At 45.1% G+C, this 23,189-nt stretch overlaps 7 protein-coding genes across 7 annotated transcripts; 4 read left to right on the forward strand and 3 right to left on the reverse strand.

Annotated features, from left to right (window-relative positions):
* Nucleotides 1–1,019: 1,019 nt before the first annotated feature.
* BHQ10_009924 (uncharacterized protein) lies at nucleotides 1,020–2,801 on the forward strand (the record flags this gene model as incomplete). Its single annotated transcript, XM_040882892.1, has 4 exons — nucleotides 1,020–1,124; nucleotides 1,174–1,583; nucleotides 1,657–2,280; nucleotides 2,333–2,801. The coding sequence occupies 4 exons, from the start codon at nucleotides 1,020–1,022 to the stop codon at nucleotides 2,799–2,801; spliced, it is 1,608 nt and encodes a 535-aa protein (XP_040738426.1).
* Nucleotides 2,802–2,936: 135 nt separating this feature from the next.
* On the reverse strand, nucleotides 2,937–4,619 carry BHQ10_009925 (uncharacterized protein; the record flags this gene model as incomplete). Its single annotated transcript, XM_040882893.1, has 6 exons — nucleotides 2,937–2,984; nucleotides 3,046–3,496; nucleotides 3,547–4,072; nucleotides 4,125–4,297; nucleotides 4,359–4,553; nucleotides 4,609–4,619. The coding sequence occupies 6 exons, from the start codon at nucleotides 4,617–4,619 to the stop codon at nucleotides 2,937–2,939; spliced, it is 1,404 nt and encodes a 467-aa protein (XP_040738427.1).
* A 365-nt stretch (nucleotides 4,620–4,984) lies between these two features.
* Nucleotides 4,985–5,916, forward strand: BHQ10_009926 (uncharacterized protein; the record flags this gene model as incomplete). The annotated part of the gene is made up of 4 exons (XM_040882894.1): nucleotides 4,985–5,047; nucleotides 5,147–5,582; nucleotides 5,657–5,808; nucleotides 5,860–5,916. The coding sequence occupies 4 exons, from the start codon at nucleotides 4,985–4,987 to the stop codon at nucleotides 5,914–5,916; spliced, it is 708 nt and encodes a 235-aa protein (XP_040738428.1).
* Nucleotides 5,917–6,706: 790 nt separating this feature from the next.
* On the reverse strand, nucleotides 6,707–8,619 carry BHQ10_009927 (uncharacterized protein; the record flags this gene model as incomplete). The annotated part of the gene is made up of 7 exons (XM_040882895.1): nucleotides 6,707–6,786; nucleotides 6,847–6,964; nucleotides 7,023–7,180; nucleotides 7,254–7,493; nucleotides 7,564–8,165; nucleotides 8,217–8,515; nucleotides 8,572–8,619. 7 exons carry the CDS (start codon nucleotides 8,617–8,619, stop codon nucleotides 6,707–6,709), a joined length of 1,545 nt encoding a protein of 514 aa, XP_040738429.1.
* A 453-nt stretch (nucleotides 8,620–9,072) lies between these two features.
* Nucleotides 9,073–15,349, forward strand: BHQ10_009928 (uncharacterized protein; the record flags this gene model as incomplete). Its single annotated transcript, XM_040882896.1, has 7 exons — nucleotides 9,073–9,109; nucleotides 9,162–9,367; nucleotides 9,418–9,571; nucleotides 9,627–9,938; nucleotides 9,997–10,138; nucleotides 12,328–12,854; nucleotides 12,912–15,349. 7 exons carry the CDS (start codon nucleotides 9,073–9,075, stop codon nucleotides 15,347–15,349), a joined length of 3,816 nt encoding a protein of 1,271 aa, XP_040738430.1.
* A 679-nt stretch (nucleotides 15,350–16,028) lies between these two features.
* On the forward strand, nucleotides 16,029–17,868 carry BHQ10_009929 (uncharacterized protein; the record flags this gene model as incomplete). The annotated part of the gene is made up of 6 exons (XM_040882897.1): nucleotides 16,029–16,210; nucleotides 16,261–16,468; nucleotides 16,526–16,542; nucleotides 16,593–16,695; nucleotides 16,756–17,633; nucleotides 17,688–17,868. The coding sequence occupies 6 exons, from the start codon at nucleotides 16,029–16,031 to the stop codon at nucleotides 17,866–17,868; spliced, it is 1,569 nt and encodes a 522-aa protein (XP_040738431.1).
* A 2,572-nt stretch (nucleotides 17,869–20,440) lies between these two features.
* BHQ10_009930 (uncharacterized protein) lies at nucleotides 20,441–21,491 on the reverse strand (the record flags this gene model as incomplete). Its single annotated transcript, XM_040882899.1, has 4 exons — nucleotides 20,441–20,779; nucleotides 20,870–21,244; nucleotides 21,299–21,357; nucleotides 21,416–21,491. 4 exons carry the CDS (start codon nucleotides 21,489–21,491, stop codon nucleotides 20,441–20,443), a joined length of 849 nt encoding a protein of 282 aa, XP_040738432.1.
* Between the last annotated feature and the right edge of the window lie 1,698 nt (nucleotides 21,492–23,189).

The raw sequence follows: 23,189 nt of genomic DNA on the forward strand, positions 1-23,189 counted from the left end.
CTGTTCCCAATTCAAATTGAACTGATCTTGGACCGGACGAACCGACAAATAATCTTATTGCGATAGTAGGATATTAGATTTGTATGGAAAACCAGTCCCGCTTACCCCGTGCAGTCCACTTTCCCGTGAAGTACGCGTTTTAATGGCCATGTCTGTATGCCAACCCTGGGCATCTGATCCCTGGACCCATGATATCGTATACAGAAGACACTGGTTTTGTTGATATGGCGTAATCTGCAGTGAATTTAGATGAGCCGACCATCGAATATTCTTCTTGTTGGGCGGTTGGTCCCTCAGCCGCTATTGCCGGGTACCTTTCCGAAACCTTATCTCTCAACAGCAACCCCTCCTTCATTCACTTCCACATGCCCTATGTAAAAAATCAAGGCAGCTTAATCCGGATTTTTTCCACTGGGGATATTGTAAATGCAATTGTGCCCTTTGCAGTCTGGTACTCCCCTCTGTTCTTCATGCCGCGTCCAAAGGTCCGGCCGGAGGATCGGAAGCGGTCCTGCAAGGCATGTGTGTCCTGCAAAGCTTCCAAAATAAGATGTGACTCTCGACTGCCATGTGCGACATGTGTGAGACGAGGACAAAGTCTTGAGTGCGTCTATACAGGGACAGATCGCCGACGAACGCGACACAGCGAAGCCATGTCCAACCAGAGCGCCCAGTCGTCGGAAGACCCATCCCCTGGTTTCAGTCGCCTCATAGATGCATCTTCTCTGAATACACCGCGAGGGACTTTATCTACTAATGGGCAACCAGTTGCTAGCAGCTCTGGACACAATGGAAGATACTCTGTACCAGACTCTCGATCTCGATCAATGGGTAGTTCGACCAAGCAAAAGAGTATATGCTTGCAATCCATTTGCATTAACACAAACTTGAGATTCAAACTAATTCTGACTCTAGTCCATGTTTGCGAGACATCCTCATCGTTTCTTCATTTTTTGCGCAAGACGCTAAGATCATATGTCGGCCTGGTACCATTTACCGATGGCGATTGCCACTCTATTATGCTTGATGCAGAAATCACGCCGTCAGGAGCGGCGGAACTAGAGTCCTCTCCAGAAGAAATCTACTCACTATTGGATTCTTATTTTGAAGCCGTGCGAACTCCTGTTTCTATCAACCCCATAAATGTTTCGGTACGACTAATCCAATTTCTAGTCCAGCGGCCTACTAGATCTATTCACAGCAGACGAAGTGGACCTACTCATCAGTTATATCGTGACTAATGGACAAGCCTCATCACCGCCATCGATAACCGAGATTGACGCAGCTTCTCTCTACACTGCTCTGGCCATTGGGGCTCAAGTGAGACCTTTGGGAGACCTTTCATCCCGAATTGAGCTGGACTATTTCTGCCGAGCACAACGAGTCGCCTTCGAGAACATGCTGACTAGTCAGAACTTGAGCATGGTCCGTTTATTTATTCTTCTTGCCTTTTATATGATCGGAGCTTGTCGTAGAAATACGGCTTCCATATATTTGGGTATAGCTGCTAGGACAGCTATTGTGCTAAGTCTGCACAATCCCGCGAATTACCAAAATATTGACACAGAGGAGTATAACAAACGGTAGGCTTCCATTTCTTGAACTTGATTTACAAATACTAGATCGTATCTAACGAATGTGATTATTGGGCTCCAGAATCAGAATATGGGATAGTCTTCGCAATGTCGATATCCTCTCAAGTTTCATTCTGGGAAAGCCGCGGAATCTGCCCACTACCTTAGGGAATGAGAAAGACGATCATGCGCATGTTAACTCTGGCACGATGGTTCAATATTCACAAGCTGCTTTTAGCGAAATCGTCAAAGCGTGTTCCTTGTTGGAGAACATAGTCGACAAGCTCAGCACAGGTAACATGCTTCATATCCCGACCGCTGAAGTGCTCCTCCAACAGTTCCGCCGCTGGAGCCAGTCATTACCTCCAGTCCTTCTCAGGTTTACCTTTCATCCTGGCGAGGGAGCTTCTCTAGATCCTGTCGATCGACAAATGCTAGTTGGAAATATTCACGTGTCTTGTGTGTATTACTTTTCCGTGATACTCATCACTCGCCCGTTTCTGATTGCATACCTATTGTCTCGTCTCCGTGGAAGAGCACCAGATCAATTGATAAGTGATCCGGATGAGGCAACAGATATCAATATCAAAAACAACAAGGTGTCAAAACTTGGTCAAGTTTGTGTGAGTTCTGCTATGTATATGGTCAATATGTGTCAGACAGCAAAGTCGTCCGAATTTTTCTTCGGCAATCTGTGTTTACTGAAGTGAGATCCTCTTCCTCTGACCTTGATCGATACTGATACATTTTTTATTCAGAGCCTGGATATTTGGAGCGGCTCTTGTCCTCGGATTCGCCAAGTTTGCCGGTGAACCTCGAAAAGACATTGATGACTCCTTTGAAAATGCCCGAGACATCCTCGATAGCATTGCTCTCACAAGTCCACAAGCTACCCTTTACTGTGAGATCCTGGAAAGTTTTGCCGAGGGTATACAGAATTACCACTCGCGAATATCTACCGAGATCCATCACACAGTTCAGCATTATATGAGTCAGATTCTGGTTTTTGAAACCTCACAAGACGATGAAATGGCTAATAGACCCTATGCTGCCGAGCAAGATGTACCCGATATACCTAGTGTTTTTGACCTTTCTATTGCTCTAGGCGATGACACTATGCCGTGTAATCAGACGGGGAAAAATAATTGTGATGCGAGTATTGTGGTGACCGAAGATTTTCTGCTAGATACAGAACCATTGGAGAGACTATTCTACAGTGTTGAATAAGCAATCGATGCTGTCTATATTCACATTTTGAATTTCCTTATACGATGTTGTACGATGGATGCTTCTAATTAAGTGACTAGTCAGTCGTCGGCTATAATTGTTACGATAGGCCTGACTAACTCAATGGTGCCCGATTCAAAGATGCGCCCTCGAAAATGCGGAATCCAGGGAAGATGCATCAACCTGGTCATGTTCAGATCGTGTCAGCAGATAAGGCATCAACAAAAGGGGCAGGGACACTTACATAAGAAGGATTGAGCTGGTCCAGTGAGCTGACACCGAGCAACGCCATCGTAGTCTCAATCTCATGCTTCAGTATTCGGATGGCTTTGCTCGTTCCTCTCTCTCCGAAAACAAGGGAGTACAGAAATCCTCTACCTAACCCAACTGCTTGAGCTCCAAGTGCAATTGCTTTGACAATGTCTGAACCTCTAGTAATGCCGCCGTCGACAATTACTTCACAATTATCAAACACCTCTGGGCAATGTTTGCGAATAGAAACAATTGTGTCCGCTGCAGATGGGGCTCCGTCTAATTGCCGGCCACCGTGATTGGAGAGCCACGGATGTACGCCATAGTGCATACATAGTGCTGCGTCTTCCCAGCATTGAATACCCTTTATGGCAATAGGCAGGTCTGTGAGCCCCTGGAGCCATTTGACAGCAGTAGCCCAGTCAAAATGAGAATATACTGATCTGCAAATTATGAGCAATAGAAATTCGGCTGAGAGAATGGGCGAGCTTACGGTCGCGTGACGGATGGTTCCTTGCTGAAATTGTCATCATCCTCTTCATCATCTTCATCAGTCTCAGTCTCGGACATTCCCGCTCGCACATCACGCTCACGCTTCCCAGACCATATCGCATCCACGGTCAAGGCAAATCCCTTATACCCAAGGCTAATGGCATGCTTTACCTCCTTCTCAGTAACAGCCAGATCGGTCATTGCATATATCTGCCAATAGGTCGTTTGTTCTGGTGCTCGCGCATTGGCCATCTCTTCCACATCGAAGCCGGCATTATTACAGACCCAGTGCAAAATGCCATGTTTACCAGCAGCTTTTGTTAGGCAGATATCACCTCCCGGGTTCGCTACTTTTGCACCACCGGCCGGACAGATGAAAAATGGTGCCGACAATTTGTTCCCCATTATGGTGCGAGACATTTCAATGCGGTCTATCGGTCGTAATACACGGGGTCGTAATTGTATCGCTTTCCAACTGTTCCGATTCCAATTGACGGCATATTCGTCTTCGGCACCGGTTTTTAGAACTAATAGGATGGATCAGGATCGTCTTCGCTATCAACTTAAAACTGCACTCACAGGCAAAAGACTTCAAGGGGAGATTCTGTGATGCGGCGTGTTCAAAGTCTGATATGCTTATGATCGAGGATAGTTTAACACTATTTGATCTGATGGTAGTAGCTTTTACTTTACTGCTTGCGTTTTTGTTTTGGATGTCAGATTCTTCTATCGAGACGGGACCCAGATTCTGGCTAGTATACAGACATATTAGTTACGGTTCTTGTGGATGGATATTCGCAAATCAATACATACTCCGGTTTCAAATATTTCTCCAAAGTATCCGCTCGATGAAGAGGCTCAAATGCCTCTGTTGCATCGCGACCTGCATATTTGAGCAAAATACCAGATCCACCCGGATGCGAATCTACAAAGTCTGTGATGTCGTATACCGTATTGTTGATGATGACCCAACAGCTTCTTCTGGTGGAGTGCCATTTGACTTCCGATCTTGAGTGAAACATCGTTAGATACAGTAGTGACTTCAAGAGGGGACGTAGCTCACCGTGTTAACATGATGCTGGAAGACCGGGGTTTTTTGACATCGACCTGACTACGCCGGGCCTGTTCGTCAGTCAACAGAAAAATGGTGATTTAGTAGAGAAAACTACGAAATTCATCCATACACAAATTGTATCCTCAATTTCATCCCGAATTTCTTTAGCCGATACGTTATCAACTCATGCTGGTACTGAACCGAGCCCGTTAATCGGGTAAACAACTAGTTAATTTGGTAAGTATTTCGGCTATGTTCCTCACTGATAATCTGATAACATAGTTCAATATCAGTAACTACGACTTCTAGTGACTGTAGATTTAAATCTTCGCAATCTAATTGTCATCCTGTTCCTGTGATCTAACACGCTTACTGCTGACGAAATATGGACGCTGTTTTTGCTAAAATCGCAGAAGAAACGACCAAATTTGGTCTCGGGGATGAGGAGGTACATACTAAACTTATTTTATGAATTGGAAATCTACAGCTTATTTCTAGGTTGGTCAGTGAGAGTGTAATGTGCTAATGTTTTATGTTATCAATGTAGAAATGGCGAAAGCTATACGAGCCATTCTACCCAGAGCCTCCCTCTAACGTCAGCGTCATCAGAGACGAGCGATATGGGCCAGCCGAAAGAAACAGACTTGACGTCTTTGTCCCGCATGGTGACGGAATCGATAGACCAGTATTAATGTACGTGCACGGAGGAGGATTCTTCTCCGGCGACAAACTGTGGACGGACAAGGTGTACTCGAATATCGGGTGGTTCTTCGCCCAACACGGCATCGTAACGGTCGTCATCAACCATCAATTGGTCCCTCATGTTCAGTATCCCGGGGGCGCAGATGATATACAACTTGCGCGAGAATGGATATATAACAAAATTGCAACAGAGAGATATGGTCGGGGCTCGGTCGATAAGGTCATATTGTTTGGGCACTCGTCTGGAGGTGCACATATTGCTATGAACTTATATGCCGCAGGTAAGAAACGCGTTAAAGAACTACTTTCTTTGCCATTGAATTCTATACACCTTCTAAGATGAAAGCATAAACAGGCGATCCTCACCGACCTCTTCGAGACCCTCTCACTCCACCTGTAGCTGGGGTTATCTATCTCGACGTGCCGTTCTGGTATGACAGAAATAAACCAGTGCGACAGAGGACTATCCAATCGTACTATGGTTCCGATGATGAAAGCGTTTGGGGAGTAAGTCGTATATACTGTCCGAATACTAAGCCATCGCTTATAAATATCCAGCCTAAATGTGCAGTGGGTCTATTTCAACGTCTTCCGGATACTTCTCCAGTTCTGTAGGGTTTTCTCGGCGTTGCACTTTTGCTAGGAGAATCTCGGACTAATATTTGTGATTTAAGGGATTCACAAAACCTACCCACCTATTTGGGATCGGTAGAATGGGAAGTGTAAGTGCAAGAAACCCCATGACCAACCCGCCAATCCAACTGAATGATATCTAGACCCGAGACCGCCGAAGGGGCTCTCATGTTTTTCAACGCATACCGCAGCCGAAGCAAGCCAGCCGGAACACTTCCCCTTTTTCATGTACTCAAAAAGCACAATCATGTTAGGTGAGATCACTTTGCGCGAGCTTCAGATCAGAAGTGTTTACTGACAGTGCTTTCTCAAGCGATGTCCTGTCAATCGGGACGGAGGATACATCCCAAGGCAAGCCGTTGTTAGAGTTCATTGGATCTTGCGTTGGCAAGGACGTAACTCAAAAATTGTCAGTCTAATCGTGACTCAAACTGGATCGAGAAAGATGTGCTGATAGGCCATTTCATAGGACGGATGCCAAGGGTAGTTTAGAAACCAGGTCACGATTGTGAAGCTGCAAGAGATTTCAAAATGTGAAGTATATTGTTAAAAACTGAAAAAGTAATCTTTGTAATTGTTATAGTTAGTAACTTGACTAGAATTACCTAAGTATACTTGCACAATCTGAAGACTCGGCACTTTGCAGTTGAATCAGGAGAAAACTGCATAAATCTGCATTCTTATTGAACTTTGTCAACCCTATGTTTAAGACTCAATCTCAACACCCATTATTATAGATTCTTGGCTTGATATATGGCAGCCATCCCTCTCCCTACACTGGATATCTGAACGATCTCAACTTGAAATCTGTGATATCGATAAATTCTTCATTCTCAACATGCCGTGATACGCCTTTGTCAAAGAGAGAGTCAGCTCTAATGTCGCAATAAATGATAATTTGGTCAAACCCACCTGGTTCGAGAGTATCACGCTTATCGCGACGTTTATTCCAGATCTTATGAAGCATTCCGTACGTTGTTATGAGCAAGGCATTGAAAAGAAGGAAGGCGAGCATAGTATATTTTGCGGGCTATCTTTTCATTAGCAAGGAATTATCGGACAGAAGGTAGTTGGAGGGTAAAACCCACGTAGTAATTTGGCGCATCCTTTGCTCTGTACGTTTGGGGACCGATGATGTTTCCCACGGCATACCCTAGTTGATACGAACAGGAAAAGGCAAATCTCTTTGTGGTACCCGCGACGCCAGAAGTCAAGAATGTGATGATGAACAGAACACAAACGGGGTCTTACTGAAATTAGCTTTTTGATCATATGTTGACTATCTTTGCCGTAACTGCGGAACAAGTTGGCCAACTTACATTGATAAACTAGCACATATCCTCCGTAGCGAGCTTTGTAATTACTACTCGGAATAACAAACATCATGATACAGCCAACGGCAGCAAGCAATAAAGTAGCCGCACCGGCAAACGTTCGGCTTGTGCGCCTTGCCAGGAATAGTGCGAGAATTGTACCAACGACTTGTGCGGCACCGGGACCCATGTTCAAGAGGGTGGTCTGCGCGGTAGTGAAGCCAAAGCCTGAAATAATTGTCGGTCCTGTTATTTACGAAAATCATAGTAAGTACAGATGTTTTAAAACGGTATCGCGTTTCTAAGAAGACCTTACCAAATGCAGTCACTCCCCCATTAGGCAATCCACTAGAAGCCAACAACAGGAACATCATATACAAGCGCACATCCATGAGTGCCTCTTTCAGTTGAGGCCAGCTGAATTTCCACACTTCAGTACCCGTCTTGTTGTGCCTTACGCGTTCCAGAGCAATGACCTTTTCCTCTTCGGTCAGCCACTTGGCTTCTGTCGGCGAAGCAGCAAGCAGAAAGAACATGATCAGGCCCGTGACGAATGTCATACCACCATAGAGAATAAACAACCCTTGCCATCGAAAGCTTTTGGCATTATAGATGCACCAGGCAAAAAATCCACCAAACACGCCTCCCCAGCCGGATGTCGTATACCACAGTGCAACACGAACGACTTGTTCTTCTTTTGTGTAAAATGCACTTGTGATCTGGATCGCTACAGGGACAGTACAAACTTCGATAGCGCCTAAAATGAATCGTACAGCAGCGAGGCTTCCAAAGCTATGGCAAGCGGCGTGTAATGCGACGATGACACCCCATATCATGCACATAACTGAAAGATACTTGGCTATTGAAAGTCGCTGCATTAGGAAGATTGAGGGGACATCACCTCCCAGATACCCGAAGCTGCAAGAAAAAAATCAGTCTTTGTCGGCTCGCGTCCAGAGAGCAACTAACTAGACAATGGAGCCCAGCCATGAGTATTGCGACGCTGTAAGATGGGCGCTATCTTTGATCCCCATGATGGCAGCAAACGACAAGCTATTCTTGTCCAATAGCTGCAGGAGATACACCGTAAATATCAATGGCATGATACGCCGATCAATTTTCCGGCGAACACGTCTGGCTTCTTCTGAATTGGGATCAAAAGAGACATGGTTTTGCCCGAGCAAAACAAGGGCTTTGTCTCTACTTGCAATCTGGGCGTTGACCCCATGCATTCGTTCCCCTGTCTCCGCAATTCCTATATCCTTGGACTGGCAGTCCGTTAGTCGGGCTTCGCATCAAGCATCGCGTTATGTATTAGTCTTACCTTGTCCATTGCATATGCTTTATCGGCGGACCTGTTGAGTTCAGACATTTTCGACTCCGTCTTCAGAACTTCCTCATGAATTTCACTCCATGCTTAGCTGTCAGGCCATCTTTATTATACCACAAGCCGTTTGTAGACCGCATTTATTATTATCAAATATCCTAGTATTGCTAGAGATAAGCCACAACGATTATCGGCGGAGACTTAAGCGAGCGATCGAAGTGTCATTTTGGGCGGTACATTTCCGAAAATTTAAGATTTGATCCAATCAGAGGAACATTGCCGAGATAGGGAGCGATAAGACAGGTGCTTGAATAGGCTGATAGGCTTGCGTACGTACTATTAGAATGGTAATGGAATGACGATATTTGAATGGCATGATATTTAATTCAAATGTTGAGCGACAATTGGATCTCAGATTGGAGGTCTGTTAAAATATCCTTACAGTCAATAAGTGACGTGATAGAATCGTTTTTTTAAAAAAAAAGACACGCCGAAAAGATGGCCGCACGAATAGTCCCTATAATTTCGTTAAAGAGTAATTATACCCGTACCGGCTCGAGTGAATATACGCTAATCGAGAAATATAGACTTTGAGAAGCGAAAAGACGAAATCACCGAGCAATTAATAGCAGCAGCGGAGAATGCCGGATTCTTCATACTGATGGATCATGGAATAACCATCGAAGAGATTGAATGCCAGTTCTCTATATCCAAGAAGTTCTTCGATCTTCCTGCTGAAACCAAAGGCAAGACACCTCATGATACCAAAACCAATAACGGCTGGGAGTATAAGGTGAGTAATATCCGACGGAGAGGAAGAATTGTCTAATCGTGCTGTGAAAGGCCCAACACCGTCCGAGCACTGGGACGTACGATCAGAAGGAGTCTCTTTGGCTGCAGCGCAATTCCCAATGGCCGAGCGATGATGACGTGCCTGGTTTTAGCGAAACAACAAAGGAATTTATGAAGAAGTGCGAAGGCGTTTCCGATCAAGTTTGTAGGTATCGGATATTGATACGTCGTTCTCCCTATCTAATAGTTTATCAACATAGTATCCTGCTTTGCAGTTGCTCTCGGCTTTCCAGAAGACTATTTCAGAATTGCCAATGATCCGACTCAGCCTGACTGCTTGACGCAGCTGCGACTGATTCATTACCCTCCTTCCGATAACGCTCAAGGTACGTGGAGAGCTGGAAGCCACACTGATATTGGCTGTGTCACTCTTCTATTTCAACGCGATGGAGAAGACGGTCTTGAGATTTGCCCTGGGCGTGAGAGTCATTCCAGTTTTGCCATGGGTGATATGTTCACACCTTTGGCTGCAGAGACTGGTCCTATTGTTGTCAATATTGGCGATATGCTGAGTAAGAATCATTTCCAATTATCAAGCGATATGTAATTCTCAGCTTACTGACCTTCAAGTGGCGTGGTCTGATGACCGATTGAAATCCAATTTCCACCGAGTGCGCGCAAAGGACGTGGGCAAATCGCCTTCCAGATATTCGATCGCATACTTTAACCAAGCGCGACGCGACTTTGTATTGCAAGGTCCCAAAAAAAAGTAGTAAGTCAATTTTATACGGTTTTAGATATATTCCAGGCCTGATCATTTGCAGTCCACCTATTAGTGTTGGCGACTATTTTGCGCAGTCGGTTGCAAAGAACTTCAGCAGACAGATGGCGACTAGTTCGAATTGAAGCCCATTTCGAATACAGTATATACTGAATCAGATGAATAAACGCATAATAAGCATAGATCAGGTATTCTCATACGTAATCCAGATAGGTACTTTTATTTCAAAGGATGTCTCTTTTGTTGACATGGAATTTGTCGCGTTATCCGAACCGCGTCTCTGCAGGTGCAACACGTAAAGCAGAAATGGATGCAATATCATGTTTGTGACTATATAAGATTTCATCTATAATTTCATGCATCTTTCGTGTCGCACATAACCATAAATATCAAATTGGCCAGGTGGTCTTGTAACCATTTGGAAGTGGTATGTATACTCGGGTTTCATTAGAGGATATTTATAAATATTCGAGAATGACCCTGAGAAGAACTTACATCCCAAACAAAACCCCAAATCTATGGATCTTCAGTCAGATTAACATAGAATATTGACGCCATTATCTGGGAACGTGACTTATGACCAAGAGTCTTCTGAAGAACCATGCAGTGCTGCCTGAGACCCCACGGTCGCGATCTGTCCAGCAAGAATCTACAAACGAAAAGAGATAATCACCATACAAAGCATTCAACCAGCAATCAGAGTTATGTACATTAGCCGAACGGTGAACTATCGGTTGAACGAGATCAGCTACCTCTATTGCTATGAGGTCGTGAGGTATCTTGGTTCGACTCGCGCAAAGGCAAATTTTCATTCATTTCTCGCCAGACAAACACCGCTGGAGTGGCCAACCCACGGGGGTCGCAAATGTACGTCCGACAGTCTGCGCTGCGGGGGGCTAATCAGCAGAATAGGTTCGCCTAACAGCGACGAAAGACGCCTAAGAAAGGGGATACCTAGAGAAAAGCCCGTGCGGAAGATTCAATCGAAGCCCAGGGGCTTGCACATTTTTGCTTCATATTTGTTTTTGTTTTCGACAAATTCAATTACATTAAGTACCAGTTATACGTCTTGTCGGCAAGTGTGGCTTTGCGATCGTTGTACATTGTGTCCACAGCGGAGGAATGACTTTTATCACAGCCTCTCTGTGAGGATTTACACTCACAAGGGAGCGACGAAGATATTTTCACCCCGTGGCGTGGCACATAGAATAACCATGCTCATCTGAAATTCAGACTGTTAATTCCAATCTCCCCGACCATACTACTCACAGTAATGCCGTCCCGCTGCGGCTGAGATTAGGTCCACCGGCGATTATTTAGCATTTTTAGCTCGTCGACGTGCCAAAATTAAACCAACAACAGCCCCGGCGCATTTCAGTGATACACCGCAAGCTATTCCCCAAATCCTACAATAACGTGTCTGTTATCAAGGGGGTCCCCCGCAGCTGATTTTCAACGGGACAGAAAAAGGCGTGTTAGTTGTTAGTCGTAACAACGAAGTACAAGTGGCACATTCAATTGTAGATGTACGGGGGTACCTTTTTAGTATAAGGTAGAATAATATGACTGCAGTATTTTCTGGACGTTGATTGTGCCATTATTGCACTTCTCCAGCAACTGATATGTGTTCGAGTAAGTAAATTCTTACAGTGACTACGGAGTACACATCATAATTTTAGAATTTCAGCCCTCTTCAAGCTATTATGATCCTGGCAGGGTCAGAAAGAATAAGCTGGAAGCTAAATTAGAAACGACCAAGTGCCCCTGTTTTTCCAAGCCTCACTGCACCCCAATTCGCCTGCTTGGGTCTCATTGACTTTCAGACCCACCTGGCACCAACATCAAATGGCTCTACTTTGTTTGTCGGAAAATAGAGCATAGCTTCATTACAGTAGCTTGATAAAAATGGGGACAATTCAGGTCTCAGCATAGAATGAAGCTCTTTAGTGGTAGCTAGAGAGCTATGTATGTACGTGCCAACCACGAGCTAGGTAAGGCTTTGCTAGAATTTTTAAAAGGATTAAAATAACTTAAGCTATGACAAATCATAGCTAGTATGTTCAATGAAACTGGAAATGTAAATTAATAAGAAACTTCTTTCGTCTTTTTCCCTCCAATGTACAAATATCAACAAACTAAACTCTGCAGTCTGAGACTCGGAGCTACAACATGAGTCTCAGTGCTTATGGCCTTACGGCCGCGGATCTACCTCAGGATCCCTATTATCCTCAAGAAACACCTGAAGGACCAAGTTTTCTAGATACCGGTGCTTGTGTATGCGCATTACAAGAAACACCCATGCAGAATTCGAACAACGCAGTATGGCATTGTATCGGAAACCAGACACAAAACGTATACCTTACAACGGGTGGGAAATTCTTCAACCCCGTTAATGGCGGTACCACTATAGACGGAAATATTTATGATGACTCCAATGGACCGCAAACGAATGAGACGTTCGTATGGGATTCAGGTTCAACCTCGCTTCAGCAGTGGGTAGGCAACGATAGTCTGAGTCCTTACGACCTCGCTTGCACCGGTCAAAACCAAACTACGTTCTCGACGGCATTCTATCGAGCGAATCAAGAAATCGCAAATAACGAGACTGCGGTGGATGCTGCGCCGTGTTGGAGAGCTGGAGCGGTTTCGGTGCAGATACAGAACATTACAGAGTGGCAGTCGCAAGGATGTAACGAAGGGTTTCTGTGTACGTTCAGAGAAATAAGTGCCTTGTTTATCAATCAATGCTAATCCCATCGTATAGGCGCCAACAACACTGCGAACTCTCTACCACAATATTGCCCACCACTCGACGCTTGCCAATCGGTGAGACTGTCATCAGCAACCTGTACCTTTGAAGGCAAGAATATTGGTATGGGTCCCTTTGAGCCAGTGATTTGTCAGGGTGGTTACTATTGCCCGAAATCTGCAAACGGGATGGAAACGATCCGTTGCCCAAGCGGTTCATACTGCCAACCCGGGGCCTCAACACCAACACCATGTGTTGTCGGAAGCCACTGCCCGGAAGGCTCGGCCTATCAAGTTTTCTTCATTCCTCTAGCAGTCCTAATCGTTGTGGACGTCTTTTCTGTTATTGCCTTCCTATTTTGGAGATTTCGCCAGCGCATCAGCAAGGCTAATAGAGAGCGAATTGGAAAAATAAAACAAAGGGGTCTTGGTGGCATGTCTGCCAAAATCACTGGATACAAAGCCCTGGGCGACGAAAATGATAACCACGAAGACCAGGAAATGCTTCCTCTAGATGCAACTTACATGCCGCGTCGCGCTGATACATTCAGTGGTCTGGAGCTGGCTCTAGATATGAATCATTTGCAACACATAAACGGTCGTTTCACCGACAACCAACTGCCGCCTCATGTCATGAAGTTTGTCGAGTCGATGCGCCGAGCAACCGATGCGACCGACTTTGGTCTGTCCTTTAGTTATTCCGACCTGAAATTCCACCCGAAGAAAAGTTCCAGGCCCATTTTGCAAAACGTTACAGGTTCAATTGATCGTGGAACTCTGGCCGCAGTCATGGGAGGATCCGGTGCTGGAAAGTCAACCTTTGTCAACGTACTGATGGGAAAGACCAACAATACCGATGGTATTGTGGCTGTGAACAATAGTCCAGGAAAACTAAGGCGCTACAAGAAAGTCATTGGATATGTGCCTCAAGATGATATTGTACTTCCAGAATTGACTGTCTACGAGAACATTGTCCACTCCGCCAGATGCCGCCTTCCTCGAGGATGGAAAGATGCTGATATCATAGCCCATGCCGAATCCGTCATTGACTGTCTCGAATTATCTCACGTGCGAGATTCACAAGTTGGTAGTGTCGCAAAGCCTATTATCAGTGGTGGACAGCGAAAACGTGTGAGCATTGGAATGGAATTGGCAGCAGCACCAATGGCAATCTTTTTGGATGAACCTACGAGTGGTCTGGATGCAACTTCAGCATCCTCCATGATGAAAACGTTGAAAGCCATCGCCCGTCTGGGTATTTCGGTCATTGTTATTATTCACCAGCCTCGTTCTGAGATTTTCGATCTGTTCGACACTCTCATTCTGCTCGGTAATGGGCAGACCATTTATGAAGGCCCTCAGTCCGACGCAAAGCATTACTTTGAAAATGTCGGCTTCCACTTTCCAGATTATAGTAACCATGGTGACATCATCACAGATATCATCACTGGAAATGGCAGAGACTACAAACCAAACGGCAATATTTCAAAGGAAGCCCTGATCGACCACTGGTCCAGCTATCGCCGCAAGATGGGAGCAACGAATACCGACCGACACACCCTAACAGCATTGGGAAATACTGCCATGCGAAAAGCGATGGAAAACCGCGGCGCGCTAAGAATCCAACAGGTCTGGCTCTGCTTGTGCAGAGCAATGCTTCAGCAATATCGCGCCATGTCTGCTTATTGGGCTGAAATGGGTCTTGCCACATTGGCCGGTTTTCTTCTTGGTCTGGCTCAGAATCCGAAGAAGGGAATCTTATTCATAGGCACATACAAGGACTCATACAGCATCTTGTCGTCTGCAACAGATATTTCTTCAGCTCCAGAGTTGGCTCTCCTTATTGCCATTGCGATTGGTCTCGTGGCTGCTGCGCCTGGTGTGAAGGCATATTCCGAAGAAATGCTCTTGCAGCGACGCGAAGCTGAGGCCGGTCATTCAAGGGTCGCCTACTTCATAGCCAAGGTTATCTCATTGATACCTCGCATGTTCCTCGGCTGTCTACATTTTTCAACCCCCTTGTTTCTCCTGTCGGTTCCTGTCATCAATTGGGGAATTGCCTTTGCTGCAAACCTGCTTTACTTCTATTGCATTTATGGCCTTGCAAGTATCGTCAGCGCAGTCGCCCGACGGGAAGATGCGCCCCTTTTCGCGACCATGGTCAGTCTCATTGTCGGTATTCTGTCTGGTGCGGCTCCTCCTTTGAGAAAAGTCGAGTCGTGGCATCTCGGGTGGTTGTGGCGTGGATCTCCAGGTGTATGGCTCGCCGAATTGTACTTCGGCCGTTTGGTTTCGCCATTTGCGTATCTCTATGATGTTGACCTAGCCGCTCAGTTAACGGGATACCACCTGGACTGGCTTTGGCGCAACATGGCGATTTTGCTTCTCATTGGAACGATTTATAGAATCGTTGCATTCTTTGGCATGCTCTTGACTCATCATTTCCGCAGATGATGAGTGTACGAGGTGTTATTTTGTTTTCAGCAACATAATCTTTCTATTTGTACCCTCTTGAAATGGCAGTATAGGATACGCATAATACTATGATGAAGTAGAAAGTATTTTAATAAGTGGATGTCAGGATTCGGCTTTATCCAAATTTCCTCCAATTTAGAAAATTTCTTGCCTGGATTGTCGGGCTAAAATTGGCCGCTCCAATCCGTATCCCCCCTCCTATCTAGGCCCATAATGTAATGTCTGTCCTTTCATATGCATGTTTTGTCCCCCGATCATCGTCCCTTATCAGGCATTGACAAGCAAGGCATGTCTTACATCCAATGAAAACACGTAAACATGCCTTAGTAATAATACTAGGGCTTATCATTGACCTAATCTACCCCGCCGAGTCCACTGGGGTTCCCAAATAGGCTGTCACAACCCTAGCGCCTAGATTCTTATCTATTTAACGTCTAGTGCAGATTTCAAGCCTGCGCAACCTCTCCTTCGTGATGCGGTGCTCATGTGCTTCTTATTTAGTTGTCGATAACGAGTGGGTCATTAGTATAAAAGATACCTCAGAGCCCGGGTTTGAAATCCCTTTGTCTTCTTGTAGCCTAAGGTGACGACTATATGTTTTGTATCCCAGAGAGCCACCTCATCGGCAGCCTGAAATTTTTATCTAAAGAGTATTACCATGTCAGACGAAATTGATATCCCTGGGACCGTCCACCTCGTCGATGTGGACCATACGATGCAAACTCGCCATGCGAGTAAGAATCAAGATATCGTTCTGGATCCGACACCATCTAGCGACCCGAACGATCCCCTCAACTGGTCCCCGCGCCGTAAACTATTGTCGCTGATCTGCCAGAATCTGTAAGGCTTTTCGAAAATAAAAACTTCACTTAATTATTAATGGAGCATAGGTATACTTGGTTTACTGGTATTGCAGTGTCGACCGTTTACTCCGTTCTTGTTCCTCTCTCGGAGGCAACCGGAGTGTCTACCGATACCTTGAACCAAGGAACAGGGTACATGTTTTTGTTTCTGGGCTGGAGTTTGCTATTTTGGCAGCCATTTTCTTTGCGATACGGCAAACGCCTCACTTTTCTGATTTCTATCCTTGGAGGAATTGTTCGTATGCCCCTCTTTACAACCTGGGCAGGATATATAACTAACAGGTCTATGAAGGGTACGTCAATTTGGAGGTAAGACGATCGTGATCGAAAATCTCGGCATGAAACTCACATGCATGAAGTGCATACGTTAAGACCAACGGCGAATGGATAGCCAAGTGCATATTGATGGGCTTCTTCATTTCACCAATCGAAGCTCTTCCGGAACTCTGCGTCACTGATTTGGTAGGTATGGAAGCGATCGAGCCACAAACTTATTTAACAAGGGCGACTAATGTTACACAGTATTTTACACATGAACGAGGTACATATATGGGCATTTATGCCTTGACACTGGCAGGTAGCAATTACTTTGCTCCCGTGATATGTGGATTCATCGCTGAGTACCAGGGATGGAGATGGGTATTCTACTGGCCCGCTATCTTTCTAGGGGCAACTTTTATCTTTTTAGTCTTTTTCATGGAAGAGACCAACTTCGATCGCAACCAAGTAGCAGTGTTTCTAGAAGAACATGCGACCAGAGAAAAATCAACCTCAACCCCTCGAGTGACCGAAGAAGGACAAGTCGACATTCAGCCAAAGTCATTCGTTGCAAAAACTTCACTTGTGCAATTCAATCCGGGACAAAACATGTTCAAACATGCACTCCAGAGCCTGAAATATCTGGGATGGCCGGTCATCCTCTACGCAGGATTTTCATACGGGTCGTATCTAATCTGGTTCAACGTTCTCAACGCAACAGCCTCCATTATTCTCTCAGCTGCTCCATACAATTTCTCATCTTCAATAGTTGGACTTAGCTATTTGTCATGCTGTATTGGCGTCGTCATTGCATCCCTTATTTCTGGTAGGTTGAGTGATTGGCTGACCATCAAGCTTGCGCGCCGTAACAATGGCATTATGGAAGCCGAGCATCGCTTGTGGCCATTTGTGATCTGTGTCATCACAGTACCAGCGTCTCTCATACTATGGGGTGTTGGAGCTCAGCACGGTGTGCATTGGTTTGGACTGATATTTGGAATGGGATCCCTTGCCTTTACATCGACAATGGGCATTACTTTGAGCGTCAACTATCTCATTGACAGTTATCATGATATCAGCACTGATGGAATTGTGACTGTTATTCTTGTTCGTAATACGATGTCATTTGCCATCTCATATGGGTAAGATCATCCCTGCCCATTAGGACAAGAATGCGACTGAATTATCTTTTGCAGAATCACACCATGGTTAACAAATCTTGGATATCAAAACTGCTTCATCTCGGCGGCTTTTATCGGCATGGCTGCCTCGTTAGTTTTCCTGGTGATGATCAAATTTGGAAAACCTTTGAGGATCAAAAGTGCTACTAAGTACTGGATGATGGTTAACCGTGATAAAGCTCTTGAGCGCAAATAATACGAAGGACAAGCGCAAAAGCTTGAATTTGCTGATATTTTCTTGATTATGTTGAACCTAGCGAGGTTTAACTTCAGATAAGTAAATAATCTATAACGTGTTTTCCTTTCTGCATCGCAAGCATTGAAAACCCGGTACGATAATCCTTTATTTTCTCATCTCAGTGTGACCATCGATCTCGTAGCTGGATGATTCACCGTGCTGCACGGATCTAGCCATTACTCTGTGACTAAACTCAAATACTGCGCTTATAACACAACTCGAATACTCACAAAAATTTGGTCTGTCAATGTAGTATGTCAATCGATGGCTGTAAAACTCCGAAGATCTTGTATGTATCTATGAGTGCTCTACATTTATGTTCAAAACCTTATTAGTATTTGCGGCATCTCCTCTCCTGTGCGCAGCCCTAAGGTTTGGATCCTCTGCAACGAGCTTCTTCAAATTTGCTACAGCTGCCCAAATGAATGGAGATTTGCCAGCGAATAAGAGGTCGATTTCTTCGAGCGTACGTTGACTTGACTCCGGATAGAATGCCCAGGCTGGTTTTATCGAAATACATGCCTGAAGTAGACATGAGACAGGAAATTTGCAAACATACCGATGGGTATAATAATTATGTTGACTGCCCCAAAAAATACATTACGCTGGCGCCGATGACGTCAAAGACCTATGGTAGTGCTAGTTTGAGCGACCTGGTTTATGTTAGAAGTTTTCCTGATTTCAAAACTGACTACAAAAAGGAGTTTCGCACCCATTGCCCAAGCTCCAGCCAACAACTCCCCATGCATTGCCTTTGGCCCGCACATTCAGTGGAGAAGTTTCAGCTGGATATAACCATGGTACGGTCGGCCAGGTACCACCAAAAATGAGGGTATATAGATACACCCTTGGGGTGGCTGTAATTCCCCATTTCTCCTGGCTATTCTCACGTACCAGCCTTGCCTAGACAAAGCCTCCAGCTAGGAATATAGCAATGGCCTAAGCTACTGTTTCTCACCAGAAAGTCTATCGTCGACCAATTCGATTAAGAGTGAGGCTCAGATCAGTATGGCAAAGGTATAGAAAATCAATGTCTTCTGATGCCCGAACCGGCGATCTTCAAGTTCGCTTGTAAATGTTAATGTGCAGCTTCCGCAGCGAGTAATTGTAGATTTTGACTGGAGTGACTTACTCGATGCGTACATTGTTATACCTGCTATTCCCGACCAACATTGTCGGATTTGTGGCCAGATCACTAGCCGCAATCGTCGGGCAATGTTCAAATACTTCTTTCCGAAACCGAAAAACATATGGACATACATAATTTCATCATACTTTCTCTCTCTAGCTCAATAATAGCTTCAACCTCACTCAACTCTAATTCGACTGCCCGGAGGTTTTCGGAACCGCGAAGTCTAGTGAGAACATTAAGCGCTTCATCGCGCCGACCTTTCATGCATAGCCATCGAGGCGACCCAGGGAAGAACCAGCAAATCATTAGAAGTAGGGTGAGCTTGAAGATTCGGAAGGCGTTTGGGAAGCGTCACTGGATCTGTGATGTCCGTCATCGACATAAAAGATGAAATATCATAGCCAGTAGGGAATAACCACACGGACAATGTTCAATGTGAATTCGATAGCATTAAATCACCGCGCGACTCGTAGTCCGAAACTTCTGAGCCGTATATCAGAACTGCAGCGTTGGGTATACTAGTATCAAAGCCATTGTTGATCGGGATACAATCATCGCCGTGGAATTCTAAGCGGAACATTGAAACGATGCCCTAAGGATTCCCCAGATGGTGCCGAGGGCAAGAGACTAAATCAAACCAAACCGGTTGTTAGCCCAACCACCTAAGAAGGAGCCAACCAATGTTCCTAGATAGTAGACGAAGGTAATACCTCCTTGTATAAGAGTGTTGGTGATGACTGTCTCGCCGTCGGCTGTATAGTTAAGTCTCCTTTGTTCGACGTATGGCTGGCTGGGAGCTGTTTACTCCTCCCATTATGTCCTGATCATAACCTACGTGTTTCTTATTACTAAGTCTTCAGTAGTAATGAGCAATGTAACAGGGTTTACCAAAGAAGAGGATAGCAAGACCAGCAAGGCAGTTGACTACCACCAGTAGTGATAGTTTCTCCTGTCGACAAGTAATCTTCCATCGTAAGTGTTTGTTAGTGGCCATGATGAATTTTAATAGAGTACTGAGACATGAAACAAAGATAGGAAGAAAGCAATCTAAGTGTGGCTGAACCTACGTATGTATTGAAAACCCATCCTATCTACGGTGACTCTAGTTTCTGGGCAATTGATTGCATCCTCACATGAAAGCCACATCTGGGGTTCAGAGTGAAGATTTGGAGGAATCCTGGGGCCCCAGCCCGAGAGTTTGGGGCAGATCTTATAAATAAACCGGTTAACATGCCTCCATGGTACACTTCTAGATGGAGAATATATCGGTCAGGTTTGGAAGATTGCCTTGCTTTGACATGGTCATTGTGGACTCACTGGTAGTCTTGCTTGACTACTACTTAATGCTATACCTATAGGCTACATTCAATTGTTCTCATTGAGCTCGATCGCAGGAAATCAAGGAAGAGTAAACCCGCCATCTACCACAATATTCGAACCGGTCATGTAACTGGACGCATCGGATGCGCAGAAGAGGTAAACCTTGCGAGTAATCAAGTCAGCGAGCGGTAATCGTGAGAAAGTTTTGTTATACCCTACCCCCTTGAGTTCGTATGGAGATGCAAATCGACGCGCCGGGATTTGGTTGCGCCATTTTTCTAGCATCTCCTGGGATGCATATTCCATTATTTGTGTCTGGATATATCCGGGAGAGACGCAGTTCACTCTGCAGAAATCGACCCATTCAACTGCAAGAGATTTAGCCAGTTGGAGAACACCGGCTTTCGAGGCATTATACTGCAGAGGCACGCAAAGCATTAGATTAGCTTAGGTCAGTCTACCATCTGGCAGAACGCTTTATTGTACGTATGAGATGGTGAAACCTACAGCAGCCTGTTTTTGAGGAGTATTTACTAGTGTCGCGCTGACGGATGCTGTGAAAACGACATTTCCAAAACCCTGGCACTTGAAAATCCGTGCCGCAGCTTGAGCAGTGTAGAAAGCTCCGTTGACGTTCACATCCATTATTTCCTGAAATTCTTCCGGTTTGTACTGTTCTCCAGCATGCTCCGAGCATACACCAGCGTTAGCGACAACCACATCGAGCTTACCGAAATCATTAACGACTTGGTCGATGGCAGCTGATATTTGTGCAGGAACGGTAACGTCCGCTTTGTAGGCACGGCATTGCTTTCCGAACTTTGAGGTAAAAGCCGATGCTGTCTCGGGGGCTGTTGATGTGGTACGATATAGGATTGCAACCTTCGAGAAATTAGTAAGTCATACAAGATTCCCGCATCGCTACTCAGAGCATACTTCAGCCCCGGCCTCTGCATATGCAGTAGCCACGGCCAATCCGATTCCTCTCGCGCCTCCTGTAGAAACCCTGCGATCAATATTCAAGTAGAAATTGCTTGTCGGTAGAATGCTTACCCGTCACAGCGACGACCTTGCCGGTCAGATCGAACAACTTTTGGACGGGGACTTCGTCGGGTTTGTGTAGAACCATTCTCAACGGGATAAGGTCAATTGTCTTGATATTCTAGATTTTTTTTGTGCTGGTCCCAACCATCATCTTGCCGAGTGCCCTTTTATACATTACTTTACATTTGATTATTGCACCGCCCACCTGCATTCTATGGAAGACTCTCCAGCAGTTTGCAAATGGTGTTGTGATGATCCATATTACATTCCCGTCTCGCGGGCAGTAAGTACCTCGTCTCGGGACAACCTTGGAAATCTGTTGACAGCCATCGGAATATGCTAAACTCTTGTGACATGTTCTTGTAAATAAAAGTATTGGATTCCAAGTTTTAATTTAAGTAACTTGAACACTTAGATCGGGACCAATGATTCTTCAGATATACGCTGTTTTAGTCTCTGCACGTATGTCGAGTCTGTTGATTCGCACCATCGGATAGTAGTATGGCTTAGTTCCGCAGAAATATTTATCGACTTTAAACACTCGCTAGCAGAGAGGTCACGGATAACATTGAACGCAGGTTATACATCCTTAAACACTACTTGAAAGGGTCGCCCGCCGTATAACAGACTACCTCCATTCTAGGTTGCTGAAACAAGCCGGAGTCTGTTGTTATGGCTAACTAAATTTAGAAGTTGAAAGAGAGATGGGCCTTTGGATACCAAGCGCTGTCAAAGGCTCGAAGTATCATGTAGAGACACAGTAATGATTCAGCTGCTATTCGACTCGACCTTGTCATGAACTACTGCATGAACGCTGGACCAACTTCAAAATGTCCAAGTTCAACAATTATCATGGGAGATGTATTGGTGTTCTTCTCTAGCTCTTAAGGGGAGCATAAAGATCAACCGGAATTGTTGCGTAGTCGACAAATCGCAAGGATTCCGGTAACAGAATGACAGTATGTGACCGATTTCTAGTCATTGGAAATCGCCTGAGTGTCTGATTTGTGGGATGAAATGACATGTAACCTGTTCATTGAGGCCAAGCCTGCAAATGGGTAATATTCCAGGCGAAACCTGAATAGCAAAGCTTTTCTTCCAGCAAGTTGTCATGGAGGAGTGCAATGGCGTTTTCTGCATTGCTTTTTTTCCCACAAGATGACTATAAGCGGCACGTCTTGAAGTGGGTATCTTGGACCGCCAAGGAGCACTTGGAGATTGAAATGTATAAGTCTTCGAATTGTATGGGGACTGTTATTTAGCGGTGGTCTTAAAGAGTCAGCCCCTGAATATCTCTGCGAAATCAGCAAGAAGCGCGCTTACCAAGCCGCATTTTCTGATTGTGACTGTCCAATGTTTGGAATACACGACACTACTAGAAAATCAACGCGCCTTTTCTTTCCGACTGAAATGAGATGAATATTCGAGACACAATCTCCGGGTCCCGGCAACCTGTGTGTTTATCCTTAGATTGTGCCCACTGCTAAGAAAATCTACCACGTACTACCGCCCCAGTAGCCCCGCAAGTAAGCCACGCTACCGGAAGCTCACCCAAGGGGTAAGTGAGCACGAGTGTCTTTGTTTCTTGAAACTCAAACCTTTCGCGATCTGCTGATCGGCTATTACAGACTGATTTTCTGCTTGCTGTGGTTCGGAATTTGTTGTTCTTCAAATGCAATGAAATATTGGGCTGGATGACGCCTGCGACAATTTGATCCCAATTCTTTTGACGGAGACAGAACTTCTAGATCTAAAGCGAAACGCGTAATCGCAATCTTCTAGA

The sequence above is a fragment of the Talaromyces amestolkiae genome (assembly GCF_001896365.1).
Source record: "Talaromyces amestolkiae strain CIB chromosome Unknown scaffold27.1, whole genome shotgun sequence".
NCBI lineage: Eukaryota > Fungi > Ascomycota > Eurotiomycetes > Eurotiales > Trichocomaceae > Talaromyces > Talaromyces amestolkiae.